The sequence below is a fragment of the Ursus arctos genome, unplaced genomic scaffold (genome assembly GCF_023065955.2).
Source record: "Ursus arctos isolate Adak ecotype North America unplaced genomic scaffold, UrsArc2.0 scaffold_18, whole genome shotgun sequence".
Lineage (NCBI taxonomy): Eukaryota > Metazoa > Chordata > Mammalia > Carnivora > Ursidae > Ursus > Ursus arctos.
This window is the reverse complement of record NW_026622852.1, coordinates 57,414,848-57,432,667: the sequence shown is the minus strand read 5'-3', so window position 1 is coordinate 57,432,667 and position 17,820 is coordinate 57,414,848. Positions and strand designations below refer to the sequence as shown.

At 57.2% G+C, this 17,820-nt stretch overlaps 3 protein-coding genes, 1 long non-coding RNA gene and 4 other non-coding genes across 11 annotated transcripts; 2 read left to right on the top strand and 6 right to left on the bottom strand.

Annotated features, from left to right (window-relative positions):
- The first annotated feature begins 33 nt into the window (after window positions 1-33).
- Window positions 34-3,706, top strand: LOC113266563 (surfeit locus protein 1). 2 transcript variants are annotated; one of them, XM_026514277.4, is made up of 9 exons: window positions 34-104; window positions 192-243; window positions 946-1,079; window positions 1,158-1,240; window positions 1,752-1,943; window positions 2,729-2,801; window positions 2,888-3,050; window positions 3,372-3,453; window positions 3,527-3,706. In XM_026514277.4, the coding sequence occupies exons 1-9, from the start codon at window positions 54-56 to the stop codon at window positions 3,594-3,596; spliced, it is 900 nt and encodes a 299-aa protein (XP_026370062.1). In that variant the 5' UTR covers window positions 34-53; the 3' UTR covers window positions 3,597-3,706. The 2 variants fall into 2 exon arrangements, with proteins under 2 accessions (XP_026370062.1, XP_057169798.1); XM_057313815.1 differs by lacking the exon at window positions 3,527-3,706 and having other exon boundaries at window positions 2,888-3,092.
- A 258-nt stretch (window positions 3,707-3,964) lies between these two features.
- Window positions 3,965-7,323, bottom strand: RPL7A (ribosomal protein L7a). Its single transcript, XM_026514278.4, has 8 exons — window positions 7,223-7,323; window positions 6,536-6,656; window positions 5,835-5,984; window positions 5,394-5,534; window positions 5,114-5,193; window positions 4,675-4,805; window positions 4,309-4,378; window positions 3,965-4,121 (listed from the first exon to the last, which is right to left on the bottom strand). Exons 1-8 carry the CDS (start codon window positions 7,223-7,225, stop codon window positions 4,017-4,019), a joined length of 801 nt encoding a protein of 266 aa, XP_026370063.1. The 5' UTR covers window positions 7,226-7,323; the 3' UTR covers window positions 3,965-4,016.
- On the bottom strand, window positions 4,473-4,539 carry LOC113266641 (small nucleolar RNA SNORD36). The gene has a single exon (XR_003320446.1). It is a non-coding gene; the product is annotated as a small nucleolar RNA SNORD36 (small nucleolar RNA).
- LOC113266640 (small nucleolar RNA SNORD36) lies at window positions 4,876-4,948 on the bottom strand. Its single transcript, XR_003320445.1, has one exon. It is a non-coding gene; the product is annotated as a small nucleolar RNA SNORD36 (small nucleolar RNA).
- On the bottom strand, window positions 5,274-5,347 carry LOC113266639 (small nucleolar RNA SNORD36). Its single transcript, XR_003320444.1, has one exon. It is a non-coding gene; the product is annotated as a small nucleolar RNA SNORD36 (small nucleolar RNA).
- On the bottom strand, window positions 6,065-6,139 carry LOC113266642 (small nucleolar RNA SNORD24). Its single transcript, XR_003320447.1, has one exon. It is a non-coding gene; the product is annotated as a small nucleolar RNA SNORD24 (small nucleolar RNA).
- A 38-nt stretch (window positions 7,324-7,361) lies between the features above and the next one.
- Window positions 7,362-14,170, top strand: MED22 (mediator complex subunit 22). Of its 3 annotated transcripts, none has more exons than XM_026514276.4 (5): window positions 7,362-7,501; window positions 8,042-8,195; window positions 9,684-9,764; window positions 10,757-10,965; window positions 13,407-14,170. In XM_026514276.4, exons 2-5 carry the CDS (start codon window positions 8,073-8,075, stop codon window positions 13,594-13,596), a joined length of 603 nt encoding a protein of 200 aa, XP_026370061.1. In that variant the 5' UTR covers window positions 7,362-7,501; window positions 8,042-8,072; the 3' UTR covers window positions 13,597-14,170. The 3 variants fall into 3 exon arrangements, with proteins under 3 accessions (XP_026370061.1, XP_057169799.1, XP_026370060.2); XM_026514275.4 differs by having other exon boundaries at window positions 7,385-7,546; XM_057313816.1 differs by lacking the exon at window positions 9,684-9,764 and having other exon boundaries at window positions 7,372-7,501.
- A 1,283-nt stretch (window positions 14,171-15,453) lies between these two features.
- On the bottom strand, window positions 15,454-17,720 carry LOC130544058 (uncharacterized). Its single transcript, XR_008960004.1, has 2 exons — window positions 16,911-17,720; window positions 15,454-16,221 (listed from the first exon to the last, which is right to left on the bottom strand). It is a non-coding gene; the product is annotated as an uncharacterized LOC130544058 (long non-coding RNA).
- Window positions 17,721-17,820: the final 100 nt, after the last annotated feature.

Genomic DNA, 17,820 nt, shown 5'->3' with positions numbered 1-17,820 from the left:
CTCGGCGGTGCCCCGGAAGCAGATGCCTCCAAGCCCGGAAGTGCTGGCGGGCGATGGCGGCGGTCGTGCGGTGGCTGGGGCTGCGGGCGGCGGGGCCGGGGGTGGTGAGCGCGGCGCGGGGACGTGTCGGGTGGGCTGGGGGGCCCGCGCCCCGGCTTGGGCGAGCTCAGCCGTTGCCCTGGTCTCCACAGGCCCCTCCCCGCGCGGTCAGGAGGAGCGTCCTTGCGGTCCCCCTGCGCGCAGGTGAGGACTCCCTCGCGTGTGCCCTGGGCGCCCGGGAAGAGCGGCTCCCGCTCCCGCCACCCCGCTTTGCACAGAACTGCTCACTTCCCAGCGCCTGACCGGCCTGAGGAGGGGCCGGCCCAAGATTGAAAGCCAGGTGTCTGGGACCCACGGCTGGCAGGTGGCGGATGCACGTACAGCGGAGTGGAACGCTGTGCGAGAAGGAAGGGTGCTTTGTGAGCCCGCTCCAGGCCTGCTCTTTTGCCGTCCACAAGGCCCGTAATGCTCTGATTTGATGAGGCTCACACTCCGACAGCTAAAATATATTTTTGTGTACGTTGTTCCGTCTTTAAATTTATAAGCAGTAAGAACAAGCTGTGGGAAGAGCTCTTCGAGCCTGTCGCGAGTTGATCCCGGTTCTAGCTCTGCCTGGGTGCATCTTAGTGCAGGGGAATATATCGCAGAGTCTTGTGTGAAAGGCATGAGGTGGTTACCCAGGGTGACGGTTGGTGGCAGAGCCAGGACTAAGCCCTAGATCGTGTGTATTCAGTCAGTAAACATCCACGGACTGTGCCACGTGCAGATCCCGGTTTAGAAGCTGGCCTGGACACAGGTGCCCCTAGTTGGCTGCTGGCCACAGGCTGTGGTCTGTTCATTCTCCGGCTGCTCCACTTCCATCTGTCGAGGGCTTCTGACCCCATGCCCGTGTCGTAAACTTCCTAGGGTTGGCCTGGGAGCCAAGCAGGTGTGGCAGTTCTGCAGCTGAGGCACCTGCCGCAAAAGCGCAAGACGACTCCTTCCTCCAGTGGTTCCTGCTTCTTATTCCTGTGACTGCCTTTAGCCTGGGGACATGGCAGGTAAAGACTGGCCTCTAGCTCTGGTGGCTCAGCTTTTGACCTTGTTGCCATCCGCTCGGGTTCGTGCTGTTTCCATAGGTCCAACGTCGAAAGTGGAAGCTGAAGCTGATCGCTGAGCTGGAGTCTAGAGTTGCAGCCGAGCCCATCCCCCTGCCAGCAGAGTGAGTGTGTGGCTCCCTGCCTGGGACTGGTCTCACTTGGGGTCAGCAGCGGGGCCTGGCTTCTGCTTGTAGTTCTGACCCTCAGACGGGAGCCCTCAAAATGAGTTGTCCTGCTGGCTTCCTGACCACCCTTGGGAAGCTGCCTGACATACTTGAAAAAATACTTTGATCTAGAGTTTAACTTTTTTCAGATGCATTGTTCCTGAGGGATCCTCCACAGTGCTGATGGGCCCCTTGTAGCAGTAATTGTTACCTGGGGGGTGAGGGCAGAGTGCGCTCTCATGCCGTGTCTTGACATGAGAGCATTATCTTGAAAAAGTGCCCTAAACCATTCTTCTGCCTCTACCCCTCATTTTGAGGCAGTGTCTTGGAGGGACAGATAGGCTCAACGAATCTTTCCGTTCAGGGGAGCAAACGTGTGTGCCGTATTTGTGATGTGCAGCCCCGAAGGGTTTGAGCTTCCTGCCAAACCTTACTTGGCCTCCGCCTCACTTCTCCCCACTCCATGTAGCCCAATGGAACTGAAGAATCTGGAGTACAGGCCAGTGAAGGTCAGGGGGCACTTTGACCACTCCAAGGAGCTGTACATGATGCCTCGGACCATGGTGGACCCTGCCCGGGAGGCCCGGGAGGCTGGCCGTCTCTCTTCCTCGCCTGAGACTGGTGCCTACGTCATCACCCCTTTCCACTGCACTGACCTGGGGTGAGTAGAATATGCAGGGATGTGCCAACCTTGGGGAAATCCAAGATACCCAGAAAGGTTCAATTCCTTGAGAGTCTGGAATTTTTACTTCTGACATTGTTAAGCCAATTCATTTCACTTCTTACTAAATCATTCGTGTGTGTAGCTTTCTGGAGAGGTGAATGAAATCAACCACTGGAGAAATTGTCTCATGGCCAACACGTTAAATGGTTGTGGTGCAGCATGAGGAAGGGCTAGCAAGAGGAATTCGAGAGAAAGTGAAGGAACCCCCAGCTCTGCCTGGAAGGGGTGGAGCCAGGGAAGGATTCCCAGGGGACTACTTGGGCCACCCCTGGAGTTGGGAAATGGGAAGCCAGTCCAGGGAGAGGAAATGACCTGTCTGGCAAGGGGGCACTGCAAGATCAGCGAGAGCAACTTCCCAGCTCTAGGTCTGGGAGGGTCTCCCGCAGCCCCAAGGGGATACTGGAGGCAGGTGCACAAGGCAGCTGCTGCAGCTCAAAGGGAAATGGGTGTCTGAACTCGGGCTGTGGGAGGCGGCCACAGTGTGGACATTGCCCTGGGTGAGGGGCTGTTACCCAGGAACCCTGGAGATCTGTCCTCAGAGTTGGTGGTTCTGCCGATCAGGACCCAGGCAGGAGAAAAGACCGTCCCTGTGGCACACCTGCATCTGCCTCCCCGTTTTAAACTCTTCCCAGGCATCATCCTTATTCTCACAGGGACGACCAGTGATACTCTTTATTCCAAAACCCTTCCCCACCTGAAAGAGCATACTTCTGTTACTCCAGAATCACCATCCTGGTAAATAGAGGGTTTGTCCCCAGGAAGAAGGTAAATCCTGATACACGGCAGAAAGGCCAGGTAAGGGGCGTGAACCCTCCCTCCCTTGTGAGCAGGGTTCTCTAGAAACCACAGGCTCTGAAGAGCAATTTCATTTTTCTTTCTAGATTCTGGGAGAAGTAGACCTAGTTGGAATGGTGAGGCTGACAGAAACTAGAAAGCCCTTTGTCCCGGAGAACAATCCAGAAAGGAACCACTGGCATTACCGGGACCTGGAGGCCATGGCCAGGCTCACGGGCGCAGACCCCATCTTCATTGATGCGGACTTCCGTACGTTGTGACCAGCCCACCCCAGAAGAGCACGTAGCTTTTGTAAATACCTGGTTCTACCTTCCTCTAAGCCTGGATGTTTTCGTTCCTTCTTACTGCTTACATTTTAGTGTGTGTGGGAGGAGTGTGGATGTCTGCCAGGTACTAAGGAAAGGAGGCAACGCATGGCTGGTTACAGGTCAAAACAAAACACCTCACTGAATTTTGGCCATGCAAAAATTACAGCTCTTCAAGAGCTCTGGAAGGCCCCAAGGAAACAGGTGGCCGAAGTGCTGTAGGGAGACACAGTGATTGTGGACACTGAGCCCACTGTCTCTGCAGAGAGCACCGTCCCTGGAGGACCCATTGGAGGCCAAACGCGAGTCACTCTGAGGAATGAGCACATGCAGTACATCATCACCTGGTAAGTCCCAGTCTCCAGCTGCTCCCGCCTCGTTCTCCTTCAAAACCCTGACTGTTCATCTCTTTGACCCAAGGTATGGACTCTGTGCAGCTACGTCCTACCTGTGGTTTAAGAAATTCCTACGTCGGACTCCGGGCGTGTGAGATTAGCTGATGAGCTGAAGGGCTGCTGTAATCAGGGAGTCACTGATTTCTGAGCCTTGTTTTTATATGGGATCCGGTACAGCTGGTATAAATAAATCTCTACACCTGTTGTTGTTTGCCTGCCTTTCTGCCTGTGCTAGTTAATTGATGGTCTTGACCATAAACATCCAAGCTTAGCACGTTCAAGATGTACGACTGAGTGGTTGAGGCTGCTCGTTCAGACCGGTCAACCTGCACCTCACACACGGCAGGTCTCACACACTTCCTGCCCTGCGCCCAGTATAGACCCCGGGTTTGAAAACACCTGCGCCATCCCAAATTGACAGCAACAAGATTATATTCAACCCCAAATGCCAATTGACACTGGCTGAAAGACAACTTTTTATTACTTTTATGTACAGAAAATTCAATAGCGTCCACTTAGCCCAGTTTGGTGGCCAGTTCTTTAGCCTTTGCCTTTTCCAACTTGGCGATGCGAGCCACAGACTTCGGCCCCAGGACGTTGCCTCCCCAGTGGCGGCGGATCTGCAACAACAGAGAGAGGTCAGCGTGGCCTCCTTCAAGGCTCTCAAACTATGCCTGCTCAGACTGTCTCCTACTTGGCTGCTCCAAGTCCTTCGTCAAGGAGGACTGCCCAGAAGGAGCCGGGTCAGCCAGTCCTGATGAGAGGCTCGACGCACCCGAGAGTGTTTTGTGTCAAGCTGCTGCTTACCTCATCGTATCTGTCATTGTAATTGGTCCTGATGGCTTCCACCAGCTTTGCCAGAGCTCCTTTGTCTTCCCTAAAAAAGCAGGGAGGATATGTGGATCATTAGCTTCTCAGTTACCTCTCCAGAAAGCAGGGATGACTTCATCGTCAACCCCAATCACAAGCCCTTTGCCTCAGACACAGTATGACCACATGACTTATTCAGGTGAAGAAATTCATAACCATCATCGGCAAAGATTCAGATGAACATATTCCTTTAAGGTATGACGTTTGGTCTTTGGGGTAAAATTCCGAGACATTAAATCAACTGGGGGAGGGTGGCTGAGCCCTACTGACTGGTGCGAGGTGGGGGCCACCTTGCATACTTACGAGTTGACCTGTGTGAAGGCGACAGTGGTGCAGGTCTTCCTGTGGACCAGACGCCCCAGCCTGGCCTTCCCCTTGATAATGCAGTAGGGAACCCCCATCTTACGACACAGGGCAGGCAGGAAAACCACCAGCTGGAAGACAACATTAGCTCTAGGGTGTACTTTGACCAAAAGCAAGAATGTAAAAGCTAACTCAATAGCCATTGCTCAGGGTTAAAAAGCTCATGTACTCGCACTTCAGAGTTTAATTCAGTGAGAAATCCACATCACCGCAATGACAGCCAGCCGTTGGATCACCTGTCAGTACTGTCGATAAAAAGCTATCTCCCCACTTTGGCCTAACACCCCAGACTCAACCACCAGCTTTCCCCGCCCCGGCATGGACGTCACAGACCCAATCTAAGTCCGACAACCAATGCTTAAAAACAAGCAAGCCGTACCTCAATGGGATCCACATCATGTGCGATCACTACCAGCTGAGCCTTCTTGTTCTCCACCAAGGTGGTGACAGTGTTAACCCCTAGGACACACAACCAGTTTGTATGAGCAGTCCACAGGGCCCGCTCCGCTCACAAAAGCAGCTCTCCTCTGGGCCCAGCTGTGACTCAGGGTTAAAAAGCTCGATTTTACTCTTCACAGTGATTCCAGGTGAAGAAATTCATGCATCATTGCCAACAGCCTGCCCCACCACTCACCCTCTGTGAGGAGGAGCCCACTCACCCGCGCGAAGGACAGGCGGCCTCTTAGTCGGGACATCCCCTTTGCCTGCAGCTTTCTTCTCAGCCCGGGCCAACAATCTCTGCTTCTTCTCCTGCTTTGTCTCTGGTCGGTACTTGTGGGCCAGCTTAAGCAGTTGAGTAGCTGCAAGAATTATCAGTTTGGGCTTGTGTTTTAAGCTCCGGTCTGTGCCACTTGACGTAATGCTAGCTCACTGTCCTGAAAGCAGTCCAAGAAATCTCCCACCCCGTATGTGACATGACCTCTTTGGCCAGGCCACCTTACGTTCTGGAAACAAGATGTCCTCAATTTTAATAATCCAATTTACCCAAAAATACCCACCACCCCTTAAACCTTCGATGTAGTAGTCACAGTAAAGAGCGTAACGTCGTCCCGGTCCAAGAAACCCCTTCTTGACGCTGGTTTTGTGCCACGGAACCTCACCTGTCTGGCGGTCCAAGGCCTGGGTGAACTGGTTAATTGCGGGAGGTACTTTTAGACGTTTGTAGAGAATAGCCCTTTGCCGCTGCAGCCGGATGTAGCGGGGCCATTTGACAAAGCGGGTGAGATCCCTTTTGGGCTGGATGTCCTGTCCTGAGAAGTTAAGGGCAACACCGGAAGTGAGGCTCAAACCCCCGTGGGGTTCGCGTCTGGTGCCATTCAGAGGGTGTAGGTGCATCAGCGATCTTGGTGGTTTCAAGCGTCATCACTATCTCTCAGATAGCAAATATTCTTTTACATCATCTGCACACAAACACCTGGGATCGCAGGGAGACCCCCGATACATCCCTCCTCAACCGGAGAGCAGTCAAGCTGTCCACCAGCACAGTGGCCCAAGGGCCTCTGCTCTGAGACCGTGACTCTCCAGGGCCAGGCTGAGTCGCCCTGTCTGAGCAGAAGCAGAGTGGCGCTCAGGTGGCTGCGATGAGGCCACACCCCGCGCACCATCATCATCCACATCTCAGCCCAGGGAGTAATTACAGCGTGGAAAATGGGACTCCCGTTCGGGCAGCTCCCACTCCAAACCCACTAGAAACTGCCTGCAGGCACAGGACACGACCCTCTGCTTGCTCGGTAAGCTACCGCTCTTCTCTGGGAGTCACATCAAGACCCCTTCTCGCCCCCCCCCCCCCCATCTTACTCACCGATGCCGAAATTCTTGGGCCTTTTCTCGAACAGGGGATTGACCACCTTCTTGGCCTCCTGCTTCTTCACGACAGCAGGAGCCGGGGCCACCTTCTTCCCCTTCGCCTTCTTCCCTTTCGGCTGGACGAGAAGGAACCCGGTTAGACCAGGTCCTCCCGTCCCGGTGCGAGGCCGCGCTGGCTGCCGACGTCCGGGTGCCCCAGCAGCGAGCCCGGCGGCCGCCCGCGTGCGTGCCAACGATCCTGGTGCTCAAGGACCAAATACCCTCCGCACCCCCTACACGAGCCCGGGCAGCCAGGTGGCCAGGTTCGTCCGCGACGCCGCGCACGGGCCGAGCCGCAGCCGGCCCCGTCCCGAAACTGCGCGCCCCTTATGAGCCCGGCGTTCAGCGCGCTGAACCCCTCGCTCAAGGCCCCCCGGGGCAGCCCCCAGGGCGAGACAGACCCTCGGCCCCAGCGCTCCGAGCCCCGCATTGCGGCGCTGCGCTCCTCGCCCGGGCCCTCCTCCCCGCACTCCCGGACGCAGCCTCCAGTATCACACCCGGCCTGACACCTCTCAGCCAGGCCCCGCTGGGGTCCCCTAACGCCAGGCGGTGGAGAGACCCCCGCACGGCCACGCCCTGAAGAGGATGGCAGCGGATAGAAGCCGGACTCAGCGCCGACACAACAAGCCACAGGATCACTCACCATCTTGGGCAGCTGAAGGAGAGAGAAAGAAAAGGGGATTGTGGGTAATATGTAGGCGCCCTCGGAGATCGCGAGATCTGGCGCCTGAGCGAGATTTCGAATTTAAAGGGACAGGACTGCTCTCGCCCGCCTCCGGTCGGGGGCGGTGCCTTAGCGCGGCCGCCGCGGCGAGTCGAAGCCGGCGGCGGGGAGCCAGGACTTCCGGGGAGGGGCGTGCGATCGTCTGCACCCGGCCCCACCCCGGCACCCAGCTTGGCCGACCCGGGCTCTGCGGACCAGGTGGGGGCGTTGGGGCGTCGGGGCGGGGTCGCCGTCTTTTCTCAGGTGTGATTCCCCCCTACACCCCCCCCCCACTACAAAGTGGCTCCCAGGCCGCGAGTTTGGTCGTTCGGCGGCGCGCAGGCCCTGGGCCAGTCTGCACGGAGCGCGCAGGCGTGAGGCGCCCGGCTTGGGGAGGGAGGGTGGTCCCGGCCGAGCGCCCCCCCCGACGAGAAAGTACAGGCCGTGGGCGCGGCGGCCTTCTGGGGGCGCGGCCTGGAGCCGGGGTTGTGCGGCGAGGGTAGAATCGAAGGGAGGCTTTGGCGGAGGGGCGGAGGGGCGGAGGGGCGGGGGGTGGGGGCCCGCAGGCCTCCCGCCAACGCGCGCGGGCCGGGCGCTGCCGGGTCGGAGCCGAGAGCCCGCGGTGCGCTTGTGTGCCGACCGTTGCACAAGTCTGTTTGACGGGAGGGGGCTCTCCCGAGATCGCGGTTCTGCTGAGCTGGGGTCACGGAGGTTGGGCGGCTGGGGTTGGTTCCGCTCACTCCGGACTCTGTCTCCCAGGTGCCGCCGCCGCGCTGCCTGTGGCCCGGCAATGGCCCAGCAGAGAGCCCTGCCGCAAAGCAAGGAGACGCTGCTGCAGTCTTACAACAAGCGGCTCAAGGACGACGTCAAGTCCATCATGGACAACTTCACCGAGATCATCAAGACCGCCAAGGTGGGGGCGGGAGGGCAGGCTCCTGCCCCTCCGAGACCAAGGGAAGGGGAGGGGTCTAGGTTGTAGCCAGTGGGGAGCTGAGGGGCCGGCCTGCTGCGGTCAGGTGTCGCAGGGGTGGGGTCTGCTTTTATGGAGCCTGGTGCTCCGTGCCAGGTGGTGAGGATCCAGCTGTGAACGCACAGGCCAGGCCTTTGTCCGCAGAGGGAAGATATTGCGGGTGGGAGGGGGAGGGCAGCAGGGGTTCGGGAGTAACAAACAGGTCAGCCGATAAATAAGCCATCTGGTTGCGGGCCCTGGTGAGATGGCCAGGCTTCTGCGTCCAGCGCCACTTAACGAACGGCGTGGGTCTGGATGGGGACCGGACTTCTCCATGCCTCCGTTTCCCCTGCAGCCTAAGGCCCTTCTGTTGACTGGGTGACTTCGCTGTGTGAAGTGGTTACCGTGGGGCCTGAGGGGCGCCCGCGTGCAGTCAGGGAGAAAAGCTGAGGAAGGCCCCTCCAGGTGGTTAGAAGGGGCTGTCTGGATTGGGTTGGGCAAGCTTTCTGGGCTGCACTGCCGCAAGTGGGGGTGCATCTTGAGACTGCTGTAGACCTCGGAAGGCTTGTTAGAGCCATGATGAAGAAAGCTAGCCTGTATTCTGCGTGCATTCACTGTGTACCACTCCGTGTGGTGAGAGCTATCACGGCCTATCGCATTTAACCTTCCCAAGAGCTCTGTGGGGCAGGTACTGTTGTCCTCTTCGTTTTCAGAGGTGGGAACTAAGGCTCGGAAAACTCAGTAATTTGCCAAGGTCATTCTGCTAATAGCTGGCAGAGCCAGGATTTGAACCCAGGAATCCAGCTCCTCACTTTAGGATGCCCTGGCAAGGCCCCCTGTGGAAGCCCTGTCCACATGGCTGGGCGGGATCCGTGAGTAGCCTGCAGTTTGGACAGGACAGGCAGCACTCCTGGCTCCTCCGTTCACTCTCAGAGACACCTTGGGTGCAGTCTCTGAACTGTCCCTGCCTCAGCTTTGCCCACCTGTAAACCCAGGATGGCAGTCCAGGCTTCAATGAGAATTCCACAAGATAACGGAGGTTAAGCCCTTTACATGGTGCTCCGCAGCCTGGCAGTGGTCAGTAAACAGTTGCTTAAAAGAAACACATTGTGCTTTTATGCATTCAGCAGCTCAGTTTACTGAGTGTCTGAGCTCATTACCCCATTTTGTACCGGACAGGGCTCCACACCCCAGAGACCTAGCCCTCCCTGCAGGTGGCATAGCAGTCAGGGTCCACAGGCATCCACTTTCCCGATGAAAGTGCCCCTGAGCTCCTTAGAACAGGACAGGAGCGCGTGAGGCTGAATGCCGGCCAAGGTCTGGTCAGCAGTGCCTGGCGGAGAAGGCGAAGTGGACACAGGCAGGGGGCAACAGGGTGGGTGTCCTGCAGGGGGCCAGTTACCCGTGGGCTGGGCACCTGCCAATTCTCGGCTTTTTTTGTCTGTCCTCCAGATCGAGGATGAGACGCAAGTGTCGAGGGCCACTCAGGGCGAGCAGGACAATTACGAGATGCACGTTCGAGCTGCCAACATTGTGAGTCACTAGGTGGAGGGCGGGGCCCGGGCTGTAGGAGTCTTGTGGTCCCACCTTTGAGGGGGTGGGGGGTTGGGCGGGCAAACCACTTCTCAGGAGACTCCCCTCAAGAGGAGGGCTGTCTGGCAGCTGTGTGAGGGGTGCCAGACAGTCGGCCACATCCATCACAGAGAGTGCTGTGCAGTGGTTGGATAGGCCTTGACCAGGACGCCTGGGTGGCTCAGTCAGTTAAGCATCTGCCTTTGGCTCGGGTCATGATCCCAGAGTCCTGGGATCAAGTCCCGCATGGGGCTCCCTGCTCATCAGTGAGCCTGCTTCTCCCTCTGCCTGCCGCTCCCCCTGCTTGTGCTTTCTCTCTCCCTCTTTCTGACAAATAAATAAATGAGATCTTTATAAAGGAAAAAAAAAAAGGAAAGGGGTCAGCTCTTCCTTGCTGATGAGAAAGCTCCTAGAGATTCCTTACGAGAGCAAAAGGAAATTGCCGAACAAAACAAGATGTGCAGTTTAGTCCCTTCTGATGTCACAGAAAAAGCACATTGGCCAAGTGTTTCCGTAGGTGTGTGCCCACGGGTGCCCACGCATAGGAAGAGCCCCGGAGGAGTCCTGCCCAACTGGCCTGCTTGCGGCCCCCAAGGAGGCGCAAGCAGGCATCACACACAACGGTAGTCTGATGTGTGGGGCTTGAGGCTTTGAGAAGTATAACCTGTGTCACGAGGATCGGCACCCCTGCAGCAGCAGCCAGAGTGAGGGGGGACTGGACAGCTGGTGGCGCCTGCTTTGTAAGCACGCCCTGCAGTCAGGGTAGGAGCCACGGACCCTGTCCTCCCGTGGCTCCCTTTCAGTTCTCTCACTTCCACGACGACACCGCCAAGGTCAGTGCTGTAGTCCCACTTGACAGATGAGGGAATGGAGGCCACTGCTCACGCAGTGTCAGGCGCCCGAGGGCTGCTGTGGCTTCCTCCCCACACCTGCCCTGGTTCTGATGGCTGCAGGTCCGAGCCGGTGAGTCCCTGATGAAACTGGTGTCTGACCTCAAGCAGTTCCTCATCCTCAATGACTTCCCGTCGGTGAACGAGGCCATCGACCAGCGCAACCAGCAGCTGCGAGCCCTTCAGGAGGAGTGTGACAGGAAGCTCATCGCCCTGCGCGACGAGATCTCCATCGACCTGTACGAGCTGGAGGAGGAGTATTACTCGTCCAGGTACCGATAGGGCTGGACCCTGCGCAGAGCACGCCTGGGGGCCCGGGCCCGGCCTGCAGCCCGGAAGGCCCCGTTTTTACAAACCCTTCCTGGTCTTGGCAGCACAGATGTGTGCCCGGGTTTCAGAGCAGAGCTCACAGTCAGAGCGATTGATGGACAATTTACGCCGACTGCCAGACCCTGGGCAGCAGGATGAAAATCACAGAACTTCAGGGGTTGGGTGGGCCAAGCCCCAGAGGGGAGGGCAGAGCCGGCATTCCTGCTGGGGCCGCCCATTGCCTCGGTCTGGCTGCGTGCTTCTCTTAGCTTTTTAGTCCGTATTTCAGCGTTCCAGCCAGGCCTGGGCCAGCTTCTCTGGACAGCCCAGGCTCATGACCAGAGTGTGCAGAACGCCAGTGCTCGCCTAGGGATGCGGTCCTATGGGGGCATCACCGAACCGTCAGCGTGTGCGTCGGGGTCCACGGTGGTGGGAGGGTGGGAAGGAGGAAGAAACCCGAGCAGAGGATGGCCTTGAAAGCTGGGCCTGAGGCACTCGGACCACTGAGTTCCTGTTCAGCTCAGCCTGGTTCCCAGACCAGACGCTGCCTACACGCTAGGCCCATGCGGGGCCCCAGGGATATAGCAGTGGGCAGGACCCGTCACCCCAGCCCGTGTGCACCACTTGGAATCCTGAAACCTGAGTCGTCTGAGCATGAGGCGTCCTGAGAAATTAGAGTCCTGGTGTAATTTACATGGGGGAAACTGAGGCTGGAGACTTGGAGGCCTTGCGCCTCTGTCCCCGTTAGCTCAGAAAGTCAAGTCTCAGTTCAGAGGGAGTTGGTGCCCCCATGTCCTTCCCAGACAAAGATGTCCTTCCTGTGGTGGCTTTTTCAGCTGCTTCTTTCTGCCCCATGGAGGCCATGCTGGGGCCACAGATGCCCACAGCCAGCATGGTCTGTGGTCTGGGCCTTGGTTTCCCTGCCTCATACTCAATGCCAGCCCTCTCTGTCCCTGGCCATCTTGGCTTCTATGGGAAGGGACAGTGCCACTGTCCAGCTGGAGTGGTTCTAGACTTTTCCAAGGGGTTCTGGGGCCACCTCTGGTCCCTGATACCCATCGGCTCAGCAGACATGCAGCGAGTACCTCATACACACCAGGCCTTCATAGAACGGTCCAGAGTGGGTCCCTGGAGTGGGAGGTGGGGTCTGTGTCTCAGACCATGCAAGGGACGTCGTTCATGGCCCCGCGGATTTTGCAGAATTCCTTCATGTCCCTGTGTTTGTTTCCTGCTGCCCCCAAGGGCTGGGCTTGTGGACTGAGTGGTCAAAGGACAACAACTTATTCCTGCCTCTCAACGTTGGAAGACTGGGTGGGGGGGTGGGGGTGAGGGACCTGCCCAAAGTCATTTTGACAAGACTGCAGGGGACCCAGGGGCCCGAGTACCAGGCTTCCCACGTCCTGCCCCGTCAGTCTCCGGTTCACCAGGGAGGTTCCTCGCTGTCCCTAGTGCCTTGGGAGGCTTACATGTGTAAGGCCAAGGCTCAGTTGAGTCACGGCTGCCAGGCTGTGTGCCCCTCCCCGAAAGCCCCCAACACAGGTTGCCATGCCCTGCATGCCTGTGTCCACGCTCGCCCGCTCTCTGCTCATGACTCACTCTTTCTCCATCTCTCGCCCTCTGCTCTCCTTGGGATGCTGCTCTGTGCCCAAACCGCTGAAGGCAGGAGCAAGGGAGGGAGGGAGGCTGGGGTCAGACAGGTGTGGGACCTCCGGGCTCTAGTCACCCCTCGACAGCCCTAGTGAGCCATGCTCCTCACCAAGGTCTTCCCGTGTCCAGGCAGGCCAAGGCTGCCGACCCTGTGCTAGAGGCAGGGAGACTGAGTTCAGGGGGCCTCTGGGCCTATTGGCCACACAGTCGGTACAGTGGTGCAGCACGTAACTCCAGAGACCCTGGTTCTGTCCCCCATTCAGGCAGAGTCCGGGCAGAGAACCCAAAAACAAGACAGGGTCTCTGCTGTTGGGGTCCTCGCAAAGTGTAGTGACTGTGGAGGGACCATAGCGAGCCCTGGACGCTGGTTTCCAGGGCGGCTGGAGCCAGGATGGGAGGCAGCGGCACGGGCTGGCTCAGCCGTGTGGCCGATCAGTTGGGAAACACACTTGGTTGGTCAGTGGGAGGGACCTGCCAAGGTCACACAGCCTGCTGGTGGCTGGTCCTGGAAGGGCCCCACCCCTGTAGGATGCTGTACTGGACCCCGAAGCAAGGGCAGCCCCACATTCCCCCATAGCCAGGGCTGCCTGGAGAGGGGCCAGCACAGAGAAGAGGAGGGGAAAGGCAGGTTTGGGGTGTGGTCTGTGTTTTCTTAACTCTGCTTCTATCTTGCTTCCCCTGCCCCCTGCGCCCCACCCTGGCTTCCGTCCGTCTCTGCCTGCTCCTGTCTCTCCCTGGGTTTCTGGTGGTGGAAAAGCTCAAGTCTTTGCGAAGCTAATGACCTGCCTCTGTGCGAAGCGTACTGGAGGCTGGACCTCGACACAGACTCTGCTGATGGCCTCTCGGCCCCTGTGCTGGCATCCCCGGAGCCCAGCACTGGCCCCCTGCAGGCTGCAGTCCCTGCCCACTCCCATGCCAGCGGCCCTGGCCCCTCGGAGCACACCTGAGCCTCCCAGGGCTCTTCTCCCTGTGCCCCTAGGTCCTTAGGAAGTCTGGTGTCCCCACCGGGTTTTGGTCCTTTCAGCCTTGCTTCCCCTTGGGGAGCTGCAGTGGTCTCCTTGGGAACTTTAGCCCAGGGACAGCTGCCCCCCCCCACCCCCGTGTTGGGGAAAAGTAGTTCCCCAGCCGTTTCCAAGGTGGCCCACCTCCCTCTGAGTGGTCACCTCTGTTCACGATTCTCCTGGCCTGCTGGGCAGAAGGTTCCTGGACAGTCCTATTGAGGTCCCAGTAGTGGGGCAGGAGGACGTCCTGCTATTTAAAAGCTGCAGGGTGGTGCTCAGAGTGGACAGTATTAGTCAAGTCCAGACTCCCCCTCTCAAGCCAGGTCTCCTGTGCAGAGCCATACCTGCTGCCTTGTCCTGAGGGTCCCTGCACTAGCTGACTGTCCCCGCAGGGCTGTGGCGGGGGGAGAGAGATGCTACCTGCTCTCGTGGAAGCCAGGACCGGGACCTTTCTAATTCTGCCATATACGTTCTGGTAGTTTTGTAATAAGACAGTTGAATAAAAACAGCACTGCCCTTTTGCGTTGGTTGGCTCTTTTTTGCTAGTCCTGGCCCACTCTGGGACTACCCGTGGTTTCCCAGTGGCTGTTGGGAGAGCAGCTCCTAGGCTCTGCCTGGACAGCCTTGGGCTTGGGCAGGGACTTGGTCAGTTTGGGGCCATGGCTGCACTGCCATTGCCTAGAACTGCCTGGGACCTAGAAGGTCCTTAATATTTGGTGATTGAAAAACCGCTGCCATTACTGCACGTTATGTACGATCTAGGTGCCTTTAATTCTCGTCCCCTCTAGTCCTCTCTGCACCTGGAGTCAGTGCTGTCACCTGCACTACTGGGAGGAGTGGCCACGGGCTCAGAAGGGGCTGAAGTGTTGTGTTTGCAGTCACTGAGCTGGGAAATGAAACAGCAGAAATCAGGACTCAACCCACGGGGAATGCTGGGCCCAGTGCCTCGGTGCCAGGCTCACTAGAGAAGGGGGGTCACACCAGAAGAACTGGGACTTCAGCCCTGTGCCCTGTCACCAGCAAGCCTTGTCTCCTCATGAGGGAGACATCAGTCAGTATGTGGGGCAGGTGACAGCCCACAGTCCTCTCAAAGACAGGGAGGGACACAAGCTGAATTATGCCCGGTCCCAGACCCCCCCCCGCAATAGCCAAGCAGAGGCACCACATAGGTGGGAGCATGAGGCTGAGCCCTGGCTCTGGTTCTCGTTTTCTGGGGTGGCCTGGGGAAGTTGTTTTCCCATCGGGAAACTAGGCGACGATCTCTTCCTGAAATACCTTAATTGCAGAAATAACTTGTACTTAACACTAATGAAGAAAAAGGGATCACAGCCAATGTTAGCCCATGTGGGGAAAAGGCTGGAAGGAGTGGACCAAACCTGATGGTGGTGTTTCCAGTGTCTTCAATTTCTAAACACCCGAGCAGCAGGATCTCTGCACCATCGGTGTGACGCTCTCCTGGGCTCGGGCTACTGTTCCCATCGGAAAATGAAGTTGTTTTTTCCCCTCCTAAAGTGAGGCAGCTCTCCGCCACCTCTTCCTCTCCAGCCCGTGCCCCTGGCGGCAGAACTCACTGGAGAAATGGGCTGTTTGCAACTCTCCCTTGAGCCTGCTTCCGACAGGTTTTGTCTCCATGATCCTGGCCAAGCTACATGTATTAGGGTCCCCAGTGGTCTCTATGTTGCTAAACCCTGGGTGGTCCTCCGTCATACCACCTTTGTATCCCAAGTGTTCTATTCTGAGAGTGTTCACACCCCTGGCGAAGGTATAACGGTCGCATAAAGAACACCCACACAGACGCTTCTCTGGATTCGCCTTTTGCACCTTTACTTGTGCTCTCCTTCCTAAAAACCACATGAACGTCAGCTGCAGGCCTCATGACTCCTCACCTCTCAATACCTGCCAGCTTGCCTCTCTAACAAAACCAACACTCTCCATGGCCCAAGACCAGCATCAGGCCCAAAGTGAACATTATTCCCTAATATCATCTAGGATCGTGACACATTAGATTTTCCCCAGTTGTTCTTCAAATGTCTTTTTATACTTATTTTTATTTTGCATTACATGTACTTACTATTTCTTACAGTCTTTTAAAATCTAGAACAGGATTAGGGTGGTGGTCTGGAGTGAGTCAAGTACAGGTCTGGATATACTTTTTATTTATTTATTTATGTATTTTAAAAGATTTATCTGTTCATGTTAGAGAGAGAGTGCATGAGCAGGGGGAGGGTAGAGAGAGGCAGAGAGTGGGGGTGGAAAAGGAAGCCGACACCAATAGTCAGACGCCCAACCTACTGAGTGTGTCCCCCCCCACCCCCCCGCCGGTATACTTTTAAGGGACAGGGGACAGGATCTGCTCAAGGACTGGGTGTGGGGAATGAGAGGAGGCAGGGTGGCTTCAAGGTCTGACCTACGTGCCTCGAAGCATGAAGTGGCCTTAACTGAGAGAAGGAAGGCAGTGGGGGGGGGGGTCTGTACGTACCCATGAAGATGTGTTTCAGATGTCCAAATGTGGGCCTGGAGTTCAGGGGAGTCATCAGCACCAAGTCAGAAGCACTGAGGAGGGTCACTAGGCTGTAAGAGTTGACAGAAAAGGGAAATGAGGCCCAGAGAGGAGAGAGCAGGTGCATAGGAGGAAGGCCTGTCACCTGGGGTTCCTGAAGTCATGTGAGGGCAGGATTTCAGGGAGGAGGTAGGATCAGCTGGTTAAACCCTCCAGACAACTCTCACAGAAAAGGTCACTTAAAATTAATAAGGCCCATAAATCTAGATTTGCACTCGGAACTCAACGTTTTTCTCCCTGCCCTGTGGCAACTCTGCTGGCATCCATCACCCCCTGTTCAGTGAAGACCTCCCTGGAGATGGTGATGGAGGACAGAGAGCCCCAGACTTGCGGTGTGGACCGAAGTCCCACTGAAAGAGGCTCCCTCATCCCCCTCCCCACATCCCTTCCCTCAGTGCATCTTGCTTTGATGGTTAAAACTGACGGAGCCAGGAAGAACATGTTTATGGCTCAGTGAATGTGCTGTATAGACATTAGACTGTGTGCACTGAAAATCTGTGGGGGAATAAGATGAAGCCATCCCTTCCTCAAAATGGCACCACATGGCAAAGGTTAGGAGTAGAAAGCTAAAACCTTACTGTTTCAAATGTAACTTATCAGAAGCCTTTTCAAATAGCTTTTGGGTTGTAATTTATAAATAAAGCCCCAATCCCCCAACCCTTTCCCTGATGAATACTGCAAGGCCCCCTTCCCTACTCACCTCAGGCAATCCTCAAAGGGCTCTGGGTTGTGTCAAAGCTTGTCACTGCTATGAATTAAGGAACCTGGTGCAGTGGTTTCCAGCCTCAGGCTGGTGAATGAACACTCTTCTCTTGAGTCAGTCCTTCTTCCTTTCCTCCCCTCCCCGTCCCTTCCCTTCGTTCTATATTTTATTTATTTATTTGAGAGAGAGAGAGAGAGAGGAAGAAGCAGGCTCCCCGCTGAGGAGGGAGCCCGAGGCGGGGCTGGATCCCAGGACCCCAGGATCATGACCTGAGCTGAAGGCAGACGCTCAATCGACTGAGCCACCCAGGTGCCCCCACCCCCGTGAGTTCTTAAGTGAGAAGCCTTGTTGTAAATCTTCGTCTGTGATCGCGCTGTTCAGAGCCAAGATCCCAGTAGGTCTTCCCTGAGCGCCCCAGCATCCTCCCTCCCAACACCTCCCGGACCTTTCTCCTGAGCACTCCCCGTTACCCGACTCATCCTGCGCTTGTCTTACTTTTTTACCCGTCACCACCGAAACGCAAACTTGCCCAGGACACCGGTGCGTGTTTTCTCCAGAGCTGGGAGCACGCCCCGCACCTGCTAAGTGCGTGGTCCTCTCTGAGCGGACGTGCTCTCGCCAGGTTCCGCTTGGGATTCGAGTCCCCAGAGGCCTGAACCACGTCCGGTCGGTCTTGTTGCCCCCAGGTACTGAGCGCCTACAGGGGACGCGGCACAGTGCTGGGGGTGGGGTGCACAGGCGGGATCACCAGCTCCCTCCCCGTCCGCCGGGTAAGCCGGAAACCACGGAGACCGCCCAGGGCCCATGGAACCCGCCCAGGGCCCACAATGCTTTGCGCCCCGCTCCGCGCCCCGCTTCCGGCGGGGCCAGGCTTGGCTAATCGAGCACCGCGCGCTGGCGGCTCGGC